The sequence below is a fragment of the Ursus maritimus genome, unplaced genomic scaffold (genome assembly GCF_017311325.1).
Source record: "Ursus maritimus isolate PB19 unplaced genomic scaffold, ASM1731132v1 scaffold_3, whole genome shotgun sequence".
In the NCBI taxonomy this organism is placed as follows: domain Eukaryota; kingdom Metazoa; phylum Chordata; class Mammalia; order Carnivora; family Ursidae; genus Ursus; species Ursus maritimus.
This window is the reverse complement of record NW_024425563.1, coordinates 77978347-77995828: the sequence shown is the minus strand read 5'-3', so window position 1 is coordinate 77995828 and position 17482 is coordinate 77978347. Positions and strand designations below refer to the sequence as shown.

The 17482-nt window shown below is 34.1% G+C and overlaps 1 protein-coding gene across 1 annotated transcript in view; it reads right to left on the bottom strand.

Annotated features, from left to right (window-relative positions):
- Positions 1-17482, bottom strand: part of PCLO (piccolo presynaptic cytomatrix protein) — a 367203-nt gene that overhangs the window by 92271 nt on the left and 257450 nt on the right. The window contains 1 exon segment of the mRNA XM_040644314.1: positions 12465-12590. Within this exon segment, the coding sequence (XP_040500248.1) occupies positions 12465-12590 (126 nt within the window).

The following is a 17482-nucleotide window of genomic DNA, read 5'->3' as shown; positions in this document are numbered from 1 at the left end:
ATTTATTTACTTGAAGAGAGAGAGAGAGAGAGAAAGAGATGAGTGTTCCTATTTAAATGTCATTCTGCTTCTGTGTCAGCCCAGGGGCTTCTCATCCTACACGAGTGGAAGCTGGAGTCCTTACAGTGGCCCACAAGATTCGATCTCTGTGACTACTGTAACTGAAACTTCTGCTGTCCTCTCTCACATGCTCACTAGCTGAGGCCACAATGGGCTCCTTGCTGTCTTAGTTTTCCTGCCGCACACCAGGCATGATCTTGCTCCGGGCCTTTGCCCTTTTCATTTGTCTGCTGTAATACTGATAACTTCTGGCTCACTCTTTCCTCTCCTTGGGGGCTTTTCTCCATTTCTGCCTTCTTGGTGAGGCCCTCCATGAACAGCCCCTCTAAACTTGCAACTCCACCCTCCTACAGGCATATCTCTGCTCCTTGTTGTATTTCTCTCCTTAGCACATATTACCATTTAATACAGGCTACTTATAAATAACTTTGCTTTTTTCTGTCTCACCTACTAAAATGTACAGTCCATGCTTTCTTTCTTTATGTCCCCACGGGGTCAAGAGAGATCGCTCTATATAGCACGTACTAAAAAAAATTATAGAAATAAACGGATCACTCATAGACCTCAGCAGACTCAAGCGCCATAAATGACAATGATGAGGATCTAGGAAAGCCTCGAGAGTAAAGTAAACAAAAGCAGTTTAAGAGAGAAATCTTATTTTCTTCCAGTGCTCAGTGTAACTTACTATACAGTTGAAAAGCCTTTAATCTGAATTCACTGAGTGCTGGTATGAAAACCTGAAAACCTGAATTTCTGCAGAATATTCTTTCTGCTTCAACACTCATCACTCTGTCTGGAACATAGCAGAATGCTGTAACTATGCTGAACTATTTTAAAAATTAACAAGTGAAATAAATGAAAGCCTGGAAAGATCTGTTTCAGTTACTAGACAGTTCCTTGCCTTGAGAAGTTAACAATCTGCTGTTAGAAATTACCTGAAGGTTACCTGGGATTCTTTGGGATGGGAGGAGACAAGTCTGTAAGCTCCACTTAGTTACTGTATTGGTTCTAATGCATGTGGAATAAACCAGTGTATTCTGAATTTCTAGATTTCTCTTATTGCAACTGAAAAAAATACATAAAGTGCCCATAAAAAGTCATGAAAGAAATAGTTTTCCCCCTTAACTAGCTCTTCGGATTTATTTTATATTTTTATTCATTTAGACCCTCATCAAACCTTACCTCCACAATGAGTACCTTCTATCCACTGCCTTTCTAGACTGTAGGCACCTTCAAAGCAGAGTACATCGTATCATTCTGCATCATTCTAGATAGACTCTGTGCAGGGTAGTTACTGAATACATACTGTAACCCATATTCATTCTTCATTACTCCTGGCATTCCTCATATCACCACCACTCCTTCACAACAACCTTCTCTCCAAACTCCCTGTTCTTTTTTTTAATTTTTATTTTTTTTACATCCAACTAACTTTTCACTATATTGCCACGGCACCCCAATAGGCTCTTAGACAATTCTGCAGTATGCTCCTCAGTGTCCTTCCCATTAAGAAACATCTCATACATGGATGAATTCAAGTTTTGCAGGGCCTGAGGCTCATGCAGTTTTAAGGAAAAATATATAAAATTATGAATACAAAACGGGATACAAGTGAATATTTGTTAAAAGGACAAAAGCAACCACAACAAATTACAAATGCCGAAAAAGCAACAGATGCCACAAACATCACCCGTTGCCCAGAACTTCCTGGAGCTGTGTAGGGGGCTTGTAGAGTGAGGGGGAGCCCTGAGACTTAACTTTCATTAGTGGCATAATTTCTCCATTCTGGTCTCATTTCTCTTTTCATCCCATGTAATCACTCTCACCTTCTTAATGCTAGTGCTTGAATTTTCATTTTATCCAACACACTCAGCTCATGGTTCACATGCTACCATTTTACCTTCTCGTTACAAACCTGTAACCATGTTTCTTCTCAACAGTGAACCTCCCTGACATCTCTTCAACAGGTAAAGTGCCTCCTAAGTATGCATGATAGAAGGGTCTTGAGGAGGATTCTGTACATTCAATGCATAAAACCTGATGGGCTTCTGTGATTTGTCAAAAGTCCCACACAAAAGGAGCTGATGAGAAAAATGAGTCCAGACACTGAGCGCCAGACATCTGACGCCTACACCACAGGTCTGCTCTCTAACAAGATGTGTTTTCAGTGACTAACAGACCATGAAAGTTACATGAACAGATATTCATTGCGTGTGCGTCCACAGATTTTAATCAGACCTGAGGTGTACTGATTAGCAGACTGTTGATAAGAAGAAAGACTTAGAAGCCTTTTCAAAGATTAGCCAAAACTTTGGTTTTCCTGTTAAAATGAGAAATAGCTTAATCACTTCAGGCAGGAGGTGTTTGTTTGTTTTTAATTAATTCAGGCCTGTGAATGGAAATAATATTCCAGTATAGCAGACAGCTCAAACAGTTCAGTATTCCCCTATAGGAAGCCTGAGCTTTGTAAGATTTATCGTCATCTATGAAAACAATTTTATCTGTCCCTAAGAAAATAACTTCTGTAGCTAGCCTAGTGCCTTATAGTTAAAAAAGCATATAAAATATTTCAGCTCCTTTCATTCCATTAACCCTGTGAGACAGGTCTTGAAACCTCTCATTTGTACAGATGAGATAAAAGGAGACTCAGAGAACATAAGCAACTTGGCTGAAGTCATGAAGATGGCTTTAATTCCAAGTTTTCTGACCCAAGTTCGGTGCTTTCTTAATGAGAAATATTCTGTGTCCCTGCAGTTCAGAGATCAGAACTGACTATGGTCAATTATCTACACATGAGCAGGTATAAGGGACACAGAATTCAAGCTTAATATAGCAAATATGCTTCTTACCATCAAAGATCTCCAAAGTAGAAGTAAACATGATCTTTTCTCCACTTATGTAAAACACTATGCCAAACACTATATTTAATGCTTCTGGTACATTATTTCTAAATCTGACTATTATTATCTAAATTTCCCTCCTGAGAACACCAAGCTACTAAAAGTTAAACAATGTATCCAGGCAGTCAAGTGCAACAGCTGAATTTAAACCCTGACCTGTCTGACTTGAAAAACATTGTCTGTGTATGTGGGACATGCTGAAGCATTGGCTGATAAAGATCTAGTATGAATATTAAAGACAGTTCAGCATCCTTGCTTCCAAAATAACCACTCCAATTCACACACACACTACAAGGTAGCCTGTTACGGCATACTGACTAGACAAATCCAGAAATTTAAGTATAGAAGCAATTGTTCATCAAGAAGCAGTATCGCTTGAACATACATAAATATTTCAAGGTATGCTACCCTTGTTAATAAAGGCAATCAGATTACGGTATGGATTATTACACTAAAAAAATGTACAAAACAGGACAATTATTTAGTTTTCTTGAATCCCTATCAGAAATATTATGACTCAATCATACTTTTCCTCTAATTTCAAAATAAGTGGATAAAAAAGATAAATATATTTCTTTGTCCTGGCAACACAGCTAATCATTTATGTCCTGACAAAGTAAGTCTGATATCACTGCATCCCAAAAATAATACATGACAACCTACCAGTCCAGGTGCCCCAAGCTTACATTTTTCTTTCCATAAGATAGATTCCTAAATATTTATTAGAAAATCTTTGTATTAACATGAAATGTGATCTTTTGTCACGTGTGCCTGACATACCAGCTTGCAGGAATTTTGAGAAATCTCATACTAATGACCAATCCGTACCTGGTAATCCCCCAGGACCAAGAACAAGGAAGCTCACTCATCTGTGTGGTGTGTTTCTTGATCTCCAACCTTGATCACTGCCATGCCATCTGTAACATATGCCAAAAAAGCATAAGCAGAAATAGAGACTTTTTTGCCTAGGAACATTCTCCCTTAAGTTACACAGGAGTGCGTCTTCTAACAATACTACTGGAGTTAACTCTCCTACCATAGACTTCTTCATAACAAGGATTTCCGGAGGCCAACTTCTCACATCAACACCACCACTCCAAAAACAGCTAGCCTCACCTTCACACCAATCACTGATAGTCAACCATAAAGCCAACAGCATTTTCTTGCCACAAACCCTGTCAAATCATCTCTACAAAGAGCTAGCTAGTTGGATCAATACCACCTACACTGAAACAACTAGAGCTAAGAACTTAACAATATCCATGAATTAGAATTTATACTACAGGCATATTTCCTCACAGAATAACAAATGGATGAACAAAAGATAAATTCATTCTTTACAGGTATAATGACCTGGGAGAAGCTAACTTTCCCTACAGCCCAGGCTAAAGCTAAAAGCAAGCAGTGGACATCAATGGTTTTAAATTCTTGCTCTCCTATTCTATGTCCCTGCTGACTCATTAAAAGGTTCTTGAAGCTACATTTAGATCTTAACACTATATTCCTATCTTGGCTCCAAAAGGCTTTCTAAAAATCTTCTAAACAAATTTTATTTAATCATCAATAATAATAATATAGATACAAGTTATCTTTAAAATCAAATGATTGTTTTGGGTTCACTGAATAGAAGCTGTTTAGTTCTTATGGATTTATTATTCTTTTATAGAAATTGATGAAATTTTAAAAGTATCATGTCAATAATGTATTTCACTATTAGGATATACAACACTAAAAAAAAATTGGAGAATGAGTTCAAGAACTTCAGTGATTAAATGAAACTTAGAACCAATGATATGTACATGGAGGATTATACTTGGCCCATTATATTTCCTAAACAAAATTTTATTTTATTTACATTTTCTACTCTGCCTTTTCTGGGGATATAATATTGTTAGGAGTTGATATAAAATGATACAAAATTGTTAATAAGTTTAACAATTGCATTGTGTTATTTTTTTTACTGTCCAAACTTATTTTATTGTAGTGATTCAGAATACAATTATTAAATCTCTACGTAGGACAACGGTCCAGTATTGTGAATGCATTTAAGACTCAAACAGACATGACTCAGTATAAAAAGATATATTTTTTCCCAAGTTAATATATTCCTTCTATACGATCACTATCAAATTTCAACAGAAATTTTCCTGAAAATTGATAAGAAGATTGTGAAATGTGTATGAAAGGTCATACGTCAAGAATTGTCCCAAGAGGATTTTGAAGAACAGCAGTATGGTACCTACCACGTGTCAGGACTTAATATAAAGGTATCATAATTAAAAGTGTGACAATGATGTTTGGATAGACAACAGACCAGTAGACTAGAAAAAAGATGTCATAAAAGACCCACATACGTATAAAAAAAATTCAATATCTGACAGATGGAGCACTGTAGATCACTGGGAGTAAGGACACACTATTGAATAAATGGAGCACACACAACTGATTATCTTTATTGTGGGGGGAAAAATTAGAGTTTCTATTCAGACCACAAGTAGATTAAAACAACTTAATTCTACGTCTAGCAGGACATTATGTGAAAAGGGAGAAAAATTTTATGATTTTTAGAAGGAAATATAGAGTAAAATTTTTAAGACTTTTGGGCAAGGACAATTTCCTAAACAATACAGAACATTTATAAAATTTAACAGAAACAAAATGATAAACTTGATCATATTAAAATTTCAATTTGTGTAAAAACAAACAAAAGGACAAACAAAAAATACAAGTCATGTACTGCGAGAAGACATCTACAGCCCACTTACTTGACAAAGGATTACGAGAATATATAAAGATTCCCTCAAATTCAATTTGAAATACACAAACTAATCCAATTAAAGAATAAGCAAAAGAACAGGCAAAATGCAGATGAGAAAAACCCAAGAGTTAACAAGATTAATAAAATATTATCACACCCAACACTACCAAACGGAAGGTAAACAAAAACAACAGACACCATCCCACATTACATTTGAAAAAGAAAATTTAGTGAAAGGGACCAAAGATGTAGAGAAACAAGGAGACTCATTTACTACTCACAAATGTAAAAACATCTTAACACTGTGGACAGCGACTCGGAAAAATCAACTACTGTTGAAAAAACCATACAACATTCTCCTACATTATTTAACAAGGTAGTCATTATAACCAGAAATTTAACTTGTAGAAGAAATTCCTCCACGTGTGCATAAGGAGACTACTTCAAAAAATTAATTATAGCATTGCTTGAAATAGTTAAAAAAAAACCTCATAAATAACTCAAATAACCAGAGAATGTTTAAATTACAATAGAGATGTACAATAATAGAATGGTAGAGATGTACAATAGAATTCTGCCCCATAGTGAAAATAAATGAACTAGAGCCACATATACCACTTTGGATAAATTGTATAAACTTCATGTGACTAAGAGAAGTTGCAAAAATACATTAAGGTATTTATATAAAAATTTCAGAAACAAGCAAGATATGAAGAGTTTATGAATACATACATAAAACTGTGAAGAAGAAGAGCAAGTGAAAGAGTAACCTCAAATTAGGTCTGGTAATCTATTCTGGGATAGTACGGGAAGTCTGGGACAAGACAGGTGACTACAGGAGGTCTTAATTGACTTACATGTATCCCTTTCCCCTAAAAATATGAAAAAAATATGGCAAGATGTTGATAAAATAAATATGGTGGGTATATGGCTAGACAGGTCTGCCATATTATTCTCTATGGTTTTTTTGTGCACTCAAACATTTGTAATCAAAATTGCAAGTCAGCACCGCTTAAGTGCTAAGTTGCATACATCTAACCATGAAATTCTGAGAAGCTCCCCCAGCCCCGCTCCCATCCCGGGGGGAAGGTGGAAAAGAAGGTGTGGGATGTTGAGCTGGGCATCTCAAGAGATGAGGAGGTAAAAAGTGTGAATAAGCTGTGTGAGGCTTAAAAGGTAATTTCCCTGACTGGGGAGGGGGCTCAGACTGAGAAAAAACATGTCTTCTTCTAATGAATCAGAGACCATCAAACCCTGACTTTTTTGTGGTTATTGTGTAGTTGGAAACATTCAACCACAGAGTTGTTTTAGTAAAATTCACAAGACTGAGAGCAAAACACACTCACCATTTAAGTGCAAATAAATCAGAAACATGTGTCAGGCAGCAAACATTTCCACAAAGCACTTGCTATTTTGAGTTTAGATTTTAACGTCTAATTTAAAACTCCTCTGTTCTGTGCCCTTCACCCTCTTACAATGCTTTTGGGCCGGAGAAGAACTCCAGAGGAAAATCTCCTCACACTCTGCCACTGCACAGAACTGTGCTGCATTTTCCAGATATGAGTTGTTTTTTTCCTGTATCAGTAACAATTCAATATTGCACCCCCCACTCCAGAGATCTTAATTTAAATTCTAAGCGAAGAAAAACTCAAACAAAACAAAACCCAAAAACCTAGAGTAAATTTATGTAAATTTATGAGCAGTTAAGCTCAAAGTTGTAAGAACGTGTGCCCAGAGGAAATGGTTTCTATTTTGTACATTTTTTTTCCTGAAAAGGTAATCAAAAATGGTAATTAACTAAATATAGATGCTGTCTTAAATGTACATGGTTCTTAACAAACAGTAGAATGTGACTACCTGTATTATTATTTGCTTCGCAAAATCCTGCGAGGAGCAACATCTCAATAAGTATACAACATTTGTAATCAAAAATTAATTATTTAACACATATCTATATATGCTATTTAAAATCTTGTTTTATTTGACACCGTGCTGGGCACTGGGTATGCAGGAAAAACCCTCATTGTTAAGGGACACAAAAGATCCATGCACACGTGATGTTTGCACAAATGGATGGAACACAGAACCGACCCTGGTCTTTATCAGTCTTTGCTTGTCATGAGGCATAGATAATTGTATTATGGACTTCCCAAATTTGGAAACGGTTGGTACTTTGATCTGAGAACAACATACAGTTATTTTTAAGGAAAGTTCTTTTTTTTTAATAAAGCATGCCATGAATTCAAAAATTGTAATCATATTGAATAGGTTTCACTAGGTAAAACAGAGAAAAGAGAGTTTATTACAGAGGAAGCATCTAATGTTTTGAGGCCGTTGGTTAAGGTACTGATTATACTGAACCTGGTATGGATATTGTACTATGAATCAGGTTTATAACCATTTCTCTAAAAATAAAAATTTAAAATGGAAGTGGCAAGTTTTAAATATATATTTAAAGTCCACATATTCAAGTGTAATTTTAGATGCTCAAATTAGTTCAAAGAGAAATAACAATATCAAAGGAGAAAATGAGATGATATCATACACCACTTAAAGCCCCAACACTGATGAGCATTACACAGCCTCAACACTGTTGATCTGAGGTTGTTTAAAATTTTAATCCTAAAGCAAAGAGCAAGAAATGGCACTTTAGAAACTTAAATTTGTAGTTTAGTTCCACAGATATTTTTGTCGTCATCCTCTTCTTTTTTTTTTTCCCAACAGAAAGTTGACCTTATGCATTAAAAGGAAGAATAACAGGTTGCAAAATATCATTCTTGGCCTGGTATTTGCTTAAGAATGTTTAGTAATGTTGCAGAGAAATAAGTTTTAAGATTTAGGAAGATTCGTTTCCTTCGAGTATCTGACTGTGTAAGTTCTTTCAGAAAATTACAGAATTTTGTAAAACTAAAAGATTGGCTCAGGAAATTTTGATTAACGCAATGCTCCCTAACTGCTTTTTTAATTTCAGGGGATGGCACAAGCCTCTATTATGAGTGCTTAAAAACAAACAGCCTAATGATTCTACAATAATAATTATTGCTAATTATCAGCGTTCAGAAACACATCATTTTCCTACCTTATTTAACAAGATAGACAACCTTGTTCAGAAAGATTTTTCAAAAAACAATGAATAAAAATCTTCTTCAGGAAGTATAGGGGGGCTTTTTCCCCCTTCATTATGTAAGTCAGTACTTTGAGAATAGCACTTGGCTTATGAGCATTGGAAAACCTACATGACTGGTCAGTATGTTTTAAATGCACAAATCCAGAGAATAAAAAGCTAGAGGAAAACTGCAAATACTCTTGCTCTTCCAAAAGTCAACACAATCAGAATCCATGGCATTGAGTACTACGACAGTGTTAGCATGTGAGACACTGAGGAGTCTGAAAAGCCTACTGTAGGAGAAATAACCAAACTTAGAAAAAAGAGTAAGGTCGACCTGTTTTTTAGCAAGAGCTTCATTGTATGGAGTGGGGAAAAAAATACAATCTAAGAATTCTATGGTCAACCAAATATCATTCATGTTTTCAATCAGCTGGAAGATAATTTTAAATCATAAAAGGCTCAGTGTACATACTGAAATGCAGTATGTATTTTGTATTCAGAAATGCAGAAAGGTACACTTGGAAGACATCAAATCAATTCCTAAGTCTCCCTGGTATTCATTCTACAGATGGAGATATACAGTTACATGCACACAAACATACATTTTATCTATTTATTCATATACATATAACTTTTCCTTAGGAAAGAAAATAATTAATTTTAAACTATAGTGAATTAACCATCTTTACTGCCTTCAATAAATAAAATTTTATGATGGTCACAAAAAATTTTAAATATTAAAAAATCCACTAGACTCCAGTGATATACACTTGGTATTGTTATAGTGAAGCCTTAACTCAGGCATAAAAGTCAAAATTGTGTTTTAACCAATCTACTGCTCTGAAATTTTATGATAATCCATCAAAGGTTGAAGGTGAGGGCTCTAAGGATACCATGCATGAATAAAGCACATAGTTACAAACAAAACAAAAACTATATAAATATAAATACATATACATAAACATATATATCCTGAAAATATACTGGTCAAACAAGATGAGTCCTTGTGGATTCCCATTTGGACTGATGGCCTTCTAGTTAGTTCATCTTTGCATATGAAGGGAATAAACTTTTATCATTTTAGCCTGGTGGCACAGAACACAGGTATAGCCTTGTGGATGGTTTGTATGTTAAAGTAACTCCTTAAAATATTTAATGTTTCAAAAAACAGGATCTAACTATTGAACCAAGACAGCATAATGAATCTAATAGAAAGGAACACTATCAAGTGTTTTATTAAAGACCTATGTTGAAAGAGTAAATAAAGCAAAGCTAGAAATTATAAATAACAAATTATGGGTGTGCCTTTTATAAGAACTGGACTCCAACCAGAGGATCTTTGCTCACTGAAAGGCCTGGATTGGCACTTCGGCAAATCTTTGGGAGAATTACTAAATAAATAATTAAAATAAAAATCTTAAATAATATGCATGTAGCTTTTAATGATTTCCCACTCAAACCAAATAGGTAGACTGAAAATTACTTCTTTCTAAAAGGATGAGAAATTTTGTAGCAGTTTGAGCATATAAAATTTTAGGTTCATTTCAATTTTCTCTCTTGAATTAATTTGTATTATATCTATTTTTTAAATTTAAATTTATGAACTTAAAAATAGCCACATAAGCTACCAAGTACAAAGAGTCTCATTTCATAACAGTATGCTTCACTGAAACTGTTTTTCAAATCATCTTGATTTGTAGTATTTCCCAGTTTCAATGGTGTAAATAAAGTGAAGAGGATCTTTCTTCAAGTATCTTTGTAAAACCGTACCACAGACAGTTGCTGCAATTTTTTATTTTGAAATAAAAACATTATATACATTTCCTTCTGGAGTATGCTGTATGAAAATGATCACATCACCCATTCTTAAAAATGGTCTCATTTAAAAAAAATGGTGTAAATTTCTACAGCTTAAGTAGATTGCAACACCTGAAGACTAGCATTAGGCGTGATAGGATTGTAGTCATAGAAACTTTATACAGACTCAGTGCTCCGTTCATAATTGTTATATCTTTTTTTTTTTTTAAAGATTTTCTTTATTTATTCGACAGAGAGAGAGACAGCCAGCGAGAGAGGGAACACAAGCAGGGGGAGTGGGAGAGGAAGAAGCAGGCTCACAGCGGAGGAGCCTGATATGGGGCTGGATCCCATAACACCGGGATCACGCCCTGAGTCGAAGGCAGACGCTTAACCGCTGTGCCACCCAGGCGCCCCCATAATTGTTATATCTTAATTCACATAGTCTTTACCTTATTTTAGCTATCTGGCTAATTCTCCGACCTTTTCCTGTTTTATGCATGACATTAGAATATTTGTAATAATATGCTTTCGGTTACATATTAGGGAATGTCGTGGTAAACTGGCATTCTGAAAACCAACAAGCAAATAAACAAACAAAACAAGCCTAATTTTCACATTTATCTATTTCCACTTTTTAAGTACTCCCACCATGATCAATTCAAGCCATCAATGTGATGTCAGTGAATGTGAAGTTGGGAAGAACGTAACTTAGTGAATTGGTACAAGCTGGCTCCAGTAGGACACTGTGATGAATCAATAATGCCTCAAGTTTATTTATTCTAACAGTCTATCAAAATACCCAGGGACGTTTTAGGTAGGTTCCAATACATTTAGGAAAATGACAGTGAATTATTTTAGCATAATTAAATGTTAAGCAATAGGCTGCATTTTGTAAAACTATGAAATGACAGAAAAAAACCTTCCGAATAAGTATTTTGAGTAAAATAAAATGATAGGTTGAGGCTATTTTATGATAAAAAATATTCATCATAAGCAATATAATTGAAAACTTGTAAACTATGTGTTAGAGTTTGGAAAATGTGAATGACATTTAATTAACAAGTGAAAATAATCATCATGAATTTTGAAAATCAAGCATTTTATAACATTTAAAAGAAAGTGATAAAATATATTTTTATGGCCCTTTAGATACATCTGTAAAGTTCATTTTTTAAAATGCTTTTAATGTAATAAGGTGTATAGCATCTAGAAGTAGACAGTAATCTAGTACAGGAGTTGGCAAATTTTTTCTATAAAGATCCAGAGAGTACATATTTTAGTCTTTATACACCTTTTAGTCTCTGTCATGAATACAGTTCTGTTATCGTAGTGGGAAAATACCATGTTCAACATGTAAACTGATGATCCTGGCTGTGTTCCAATAAACATTGTTTACAGAAACAAGCAGCAGATAAATTTGGTCTATGGGCTGTTCATAGTTGGCTGACCTGACTTTAGTGTGTATTGAATCATCTGGTATTTTATAGTTCTGATTTCAATATAATTTATTTTAGTATTTATAAAAAATTAATCCCAATGATGAAAGTGTTTTTTTTTTAAATAATATTGCCCAAGTCAGTAAATAATATTGACTAATTAGTGTTTCTTAAACAAGATAATCCCATAGCAAACCAACAGCTAAAAGGACAATGCAATTGAAAATAAAATGAATTGTGAACACATTTTCTTTTATATTACTATACCAAAATTTCATAATTAACTATAAGGACAGAGGTTTACCTAGACAGTAAATAAAGAGGAAACCTGCATATGAACTTAAAAATATAGTTAATATGAGTACATTCATTTTAATTTACTATGAAATCCTTATTCTTACCTTCTATAAGTTTCCCTGTCTGTTCTGCACTTCCTCCAGGAAGAATTTTGGCAATATAGGCTCCAATTTCTCCACTATGTCCAGGGATTTCTTTACCACCCACAATTCTAATTCCTAATCCATTACCTGTATTGAAAAATTAGCAAATTATTAGTCATAATTTAAAGGGACAACAGTTATCACAAGTTATAAGGTGGACAAAAAGTGGGCTCTGGTACCCAGAAGCTATCTACAATATGAATATTGGGACTGGACATTAATAACAGAAGTATGTTATTCTGAATTCAATAATAGTTGATATGAAATAGGACATTCTGAGATTCTGGTAGAATGTATGATGAATCACCTGGTATTAAAAAAATGATTTTTTTAATTCATCCATATCATCAAGATATGACACAAATATCTTTGTCCATTTTTGACCAGATACTTTGTAAAAATATCGAATGTAGAGGTTTTCACTATAAGAAATTCCAGAGCATACAGTTCACTTACAAAATTGAGGAGCATTTCACTTAAAAAGGCAGTTATTGCTATCATAAACTGAGAAGACACAATCCAAGCATATGATTGCAAATGATAAAATGAAAACACGATTATAACTTGTGAATTACTAATTATTATTCACTTTTTAGCCTTAACTCATTGACTAACATTGTCTGTGCATTAGCATGGCACTTACTGCAAGGCACAATAAAATTATTCTTTACTGACGAAGGACTTAGTAAACTTTTTATTTCACGGAACACATTTTTCTGTAAATAATCACTTGGAGAAAAAGATAGAGAATGATTATTATGTGAAAACTAATTGAGACAGAAATGAACTTGATGTTTTAAGTTTATATTTTCTTTTTAATCAGCTAAAAATTAGCAAATATATATATATATATACACACAGCACCAGATATATATTTTTTTACCAATGTCAAGGATATTTAAAAATAAAAGTACTAAAAGAAAGCAGAATAATTCTTCCTCTTAAATGAAGATACAATTATTTCTTTAAATTAAAATTCTTTTCATTCACTGATTGAAGTACCATTTTCAACTCTTTCAAAATCTGTAAATTTTAAAAGTCAGCTCTCTTATAGTTTCGGTTCCCTTCCCACTTTACTCTTCAAAAACAATCCCTGTAGTCAGCATCAACACAGTACAAACATTCAACAACCAGTAACACTGGATTATGAAATCCTTCTGTCATCTACCTAGTATATTTTGGTAAAACACCATTCTCAGGTTGTAAGATGGTTCCAAAGGAATTTCCTCTCTCCTTTTCTTCCTTGTTTTTACCCTCTTTTCTCTCTCTCTACTTGCCTCCCTCTTTCTACTTTTTTACCAGTGTAAGTGTTCTGAAGATTTAGCCTCAAAACAAAAATAAAACAAAAGAAATTAATCGTATGCATCTAAGTTTCCTGCTGTTGTCAAGGGGTCAGAGTTAAATAAGATACTAGCATTCTCTGGGCCCACTTGTGGAGCTTTTCTGTCACCAGGTTCTTGGTCCATTGCTACCACTATGAGTAGAGATTAATTTATGATACACATTGAATATAACTGGGTGAATACAGAACATCATCTAATATATGACCTGGTTTCAACTAAGCCTGCATAGAACAGTTGAGTTCTTAGACAGTAGGCTTTAAGGAGTCACCAGGACTGATCCTACAGTAAGACATCAGACAGACACAGATAAGGGTTGAGGAAGAAGAAAAGTTCTTAGCCACTCTTTATTCAATTAGTTTAGCTTATTTTTTAGTGTGTGAAGGACATTTTGGACATTACAAAATGAGGATTTTAAAATAGCTGGCCATAATGAAAGGTTTTTTTCATGGAATTTATCTGTAAAAAATAAAAATAGTTTCTTAAAGATTTGATTTCACTTTCCATGATTCAATCACTCAGAGCTGTAATTTGCCACTTGTTAAACTTTTCATAAAAACATACACAGATACTGAATTTCTAATGTGGTCATCAGTGTATCCAGAGCAATTTTAAGATGCGGTCAGTCTCAGATCCTAAAAGATGATTTATGACATTTCCTTAGTGTATAGGCATATGTCCAAGATCATAGCTTACATCAGAATTTATCACAATGCTAGGTATAGGAGAGTACAGTAGGGTAGAGTGCTCAAGGCATTTGATTTTAATTATTTCTTTTTAAGTTTGAAAAGGAGAATGTAAACATAGCCCATGAAAAACAATTTCAGCATCCTATATTATAGGGCACAGCCATATGCTTAGGATCTACAAATGGAACTGTTACACCTTGTAAAAGTATAGCTAAAAGAGTAGTTGTGGAACTCTAAATTCTATTAATTGGCGTAAGTGACTATTTTTAAAGATTCGGTTACAGTTCCATTCTGTAGATGAAAATGTCTTAAGAGTTAAGTAGTTGGATCCCTAGTACCATTTGATTTTAGGTGACTGAGCACACTCTAAAACCCTGTAGTAAAGGATCAGTGGAAGGAAATCATAACTATAGCCATCTTCATAAAGTAGCACAATACAATACTTAATTTTATAAAATACAGCCTCATACTACTGAATTCTAATGCTCAAAACACTTTCTAAATACATGTTATAAGCCTCAGTATCTTTGGTAAAATGAAAGAAATGTTCAGTCATGACAATACTGTGAGAAATGAAATTTTATATATAAAGAAACCACTTCAAGCACATACTAAATTTTCAAGAATTATGGTTGCTCTGGTTGATGTCGTGGTTGCTGCTATGTTTTTCATGTATACAATAAAGTAGCATAGAAATATTAAAATTTGTGATAAAATGATAGAAAATAAAAAGACTCAGAAAGTATAACAGTTTTTTGCTTATTTTACAGTAGTTACATGTATCCTAATTTGGACATAATGAATATAAAGTTAATTTATATGATTTCTAATTATTTAAATCTGGACATTCTTTTTTTTTTTTTAAGATTTTATTTATTTATGTGACAGAGAGACAGCCAGTGAGAGAGGGAACAGAGCAGGCGAGTGAGAGAGGAAGAAGCAGGCTCCCAGCAGAGGAGCCCGATGTGGGACTCGATCCCGGAACGCCGGGATCACGCCCTGAGCCGAAGGCAGACGCTTTAACGACTGCACTACCCAGGAGTCCCTAAATCTGGACATTCTGATTTCACATTTCTGTAGTTGCACTTTGATATTTTATGTATTAAATGCAGAAAAAATTAACAAAAATACTTCTATAAAAATAAAACACCCCAACTCAAATCTAAATTGCAGAATTTAATAAAAGATTTGGTAAATTCAAGAAGCAACATTAATTTTTAACTGACATGCTTATATCTGAAAGGTCCTTGATAAATGATGTTTACATTATTACTGCTTTTCAACTTTTGACAAATTTTTATCAATATAAATTCCTTTTGCCTCTCTACTTATATTCTACCTAAGAACATTAATAAAATGTTTCCTTAGTTAGATGCCTCGAAAATACAGTGGTTTTGCTCAAGTGAACAGTGCAGCAGGTTAGAGAGACCAGTAGACACCAAGAAAACACAGAAGCTTTAATAAAAGACTGTCAAAAGTTACAGTATTTTCACAACATATTAGCAGAGATATTGTTGAAGAAGTCTTACAGAGAAATCTAACTTTCAGAAATCCTTTAAAGTATGTAGAGAATATTTTTAAGAAAAGAGAAGTTCAACGATGGATGTAGCAAAATCATTAAGAAAAAGTATTACCTTAATAACCTTAGGATTATAATTTAAATGTACCAGTCTTTTTAAGTCTTTATTATAATTATGCGGTAAATATACTATTATGTAGTCACGTTTAATGTTCCAGGCCAAGATGGCAACATAGGAGGTTCCTGAACTCACCTCGTCCCATGGACACACCGAATCTACAGCTACACGTGGAGCAATTCCCTCTGAAAAAAATCCAGAAACTAGCTGAGTGACTCCTACATACTGGGTCAATGAGAAGAAAAACAAAAACAAACCCACAGAAAAACAGGTTTTGGCATACCTTCAACTACTGGGAGCCATTAAGAACGAAGAAGGCAGCTTGGACAATCACTAAGATTTGAGAGACAACCAAAAGCTCAGACCAGGCTGAATCATAATGTTTATCTCCTACATGAAACCACCGCATCAAGACTAAGAGAGGGGACTGTTTTATCTAATGCTTAGAAACCAATAGAGAGTCAAAACAACTGAAGTAACAGAGGAATATGTTCCAAACAAGAGAACAAGATAAAATTCCAGAAAAGGACCTCAGTGAAGTGGAGAGAAGTTATTTGATAAAAAGTTCAATATAATGGTTACAATGATGTTCACCGAAGTTAGCAGAACAATGCATGAAAAAAGTGAAAATTTCAACAAACAGAATATATTAGAAAGTACCAAACAGAAATCACAGAGCTGAAGAATAAAATATACGAACTGCAAAATTCAGAGAGGGGTTTAATATCGGACCAGAGAAGTGGAAGAAAAGATGACTGACTCAAAAACAGAGCAGTGGAAGTCATCTAAGAAGAGGAGCAAAGAGAAAAAAAGAATGAAGAAGAGTGAAAATAGATTAAGGGATTCATAAGATACCATCAAAATGAAAGGCACCCTATAGAATGGAAAAAAATGACAAATCATATTTCTGATAAGGGGTTAATATAAAAACATAAACTCATATATATATAGAACTCATACAACAGCAAACAATCTGATATAAAAATATTCAGAGGAACTAAATAGACATTTTTCCAACAAGACATACAAATGGCCAAAAGGTACATGAAAATGTGCTCAACATCACTAATCATTAGGGAAATGCAAATCAAAACCAAAATGAGATATTACTATGCATCTGTTAGAATGGCTATTACCAAAAATATAAGAGATAGCAAGTGTTGACAAAGATGTGGAGAAAAGGGAACCCTGGTAGGAATGTAAATTGGTTACAGCCACTATGGAAAACTGTGTGGAGCTTCTTCAAAAAGTTAAAAATAGAACTACCCAGGTCTGGTTATCTAGCCAAAGGAAAAGAAACAGGGATTCGAAGA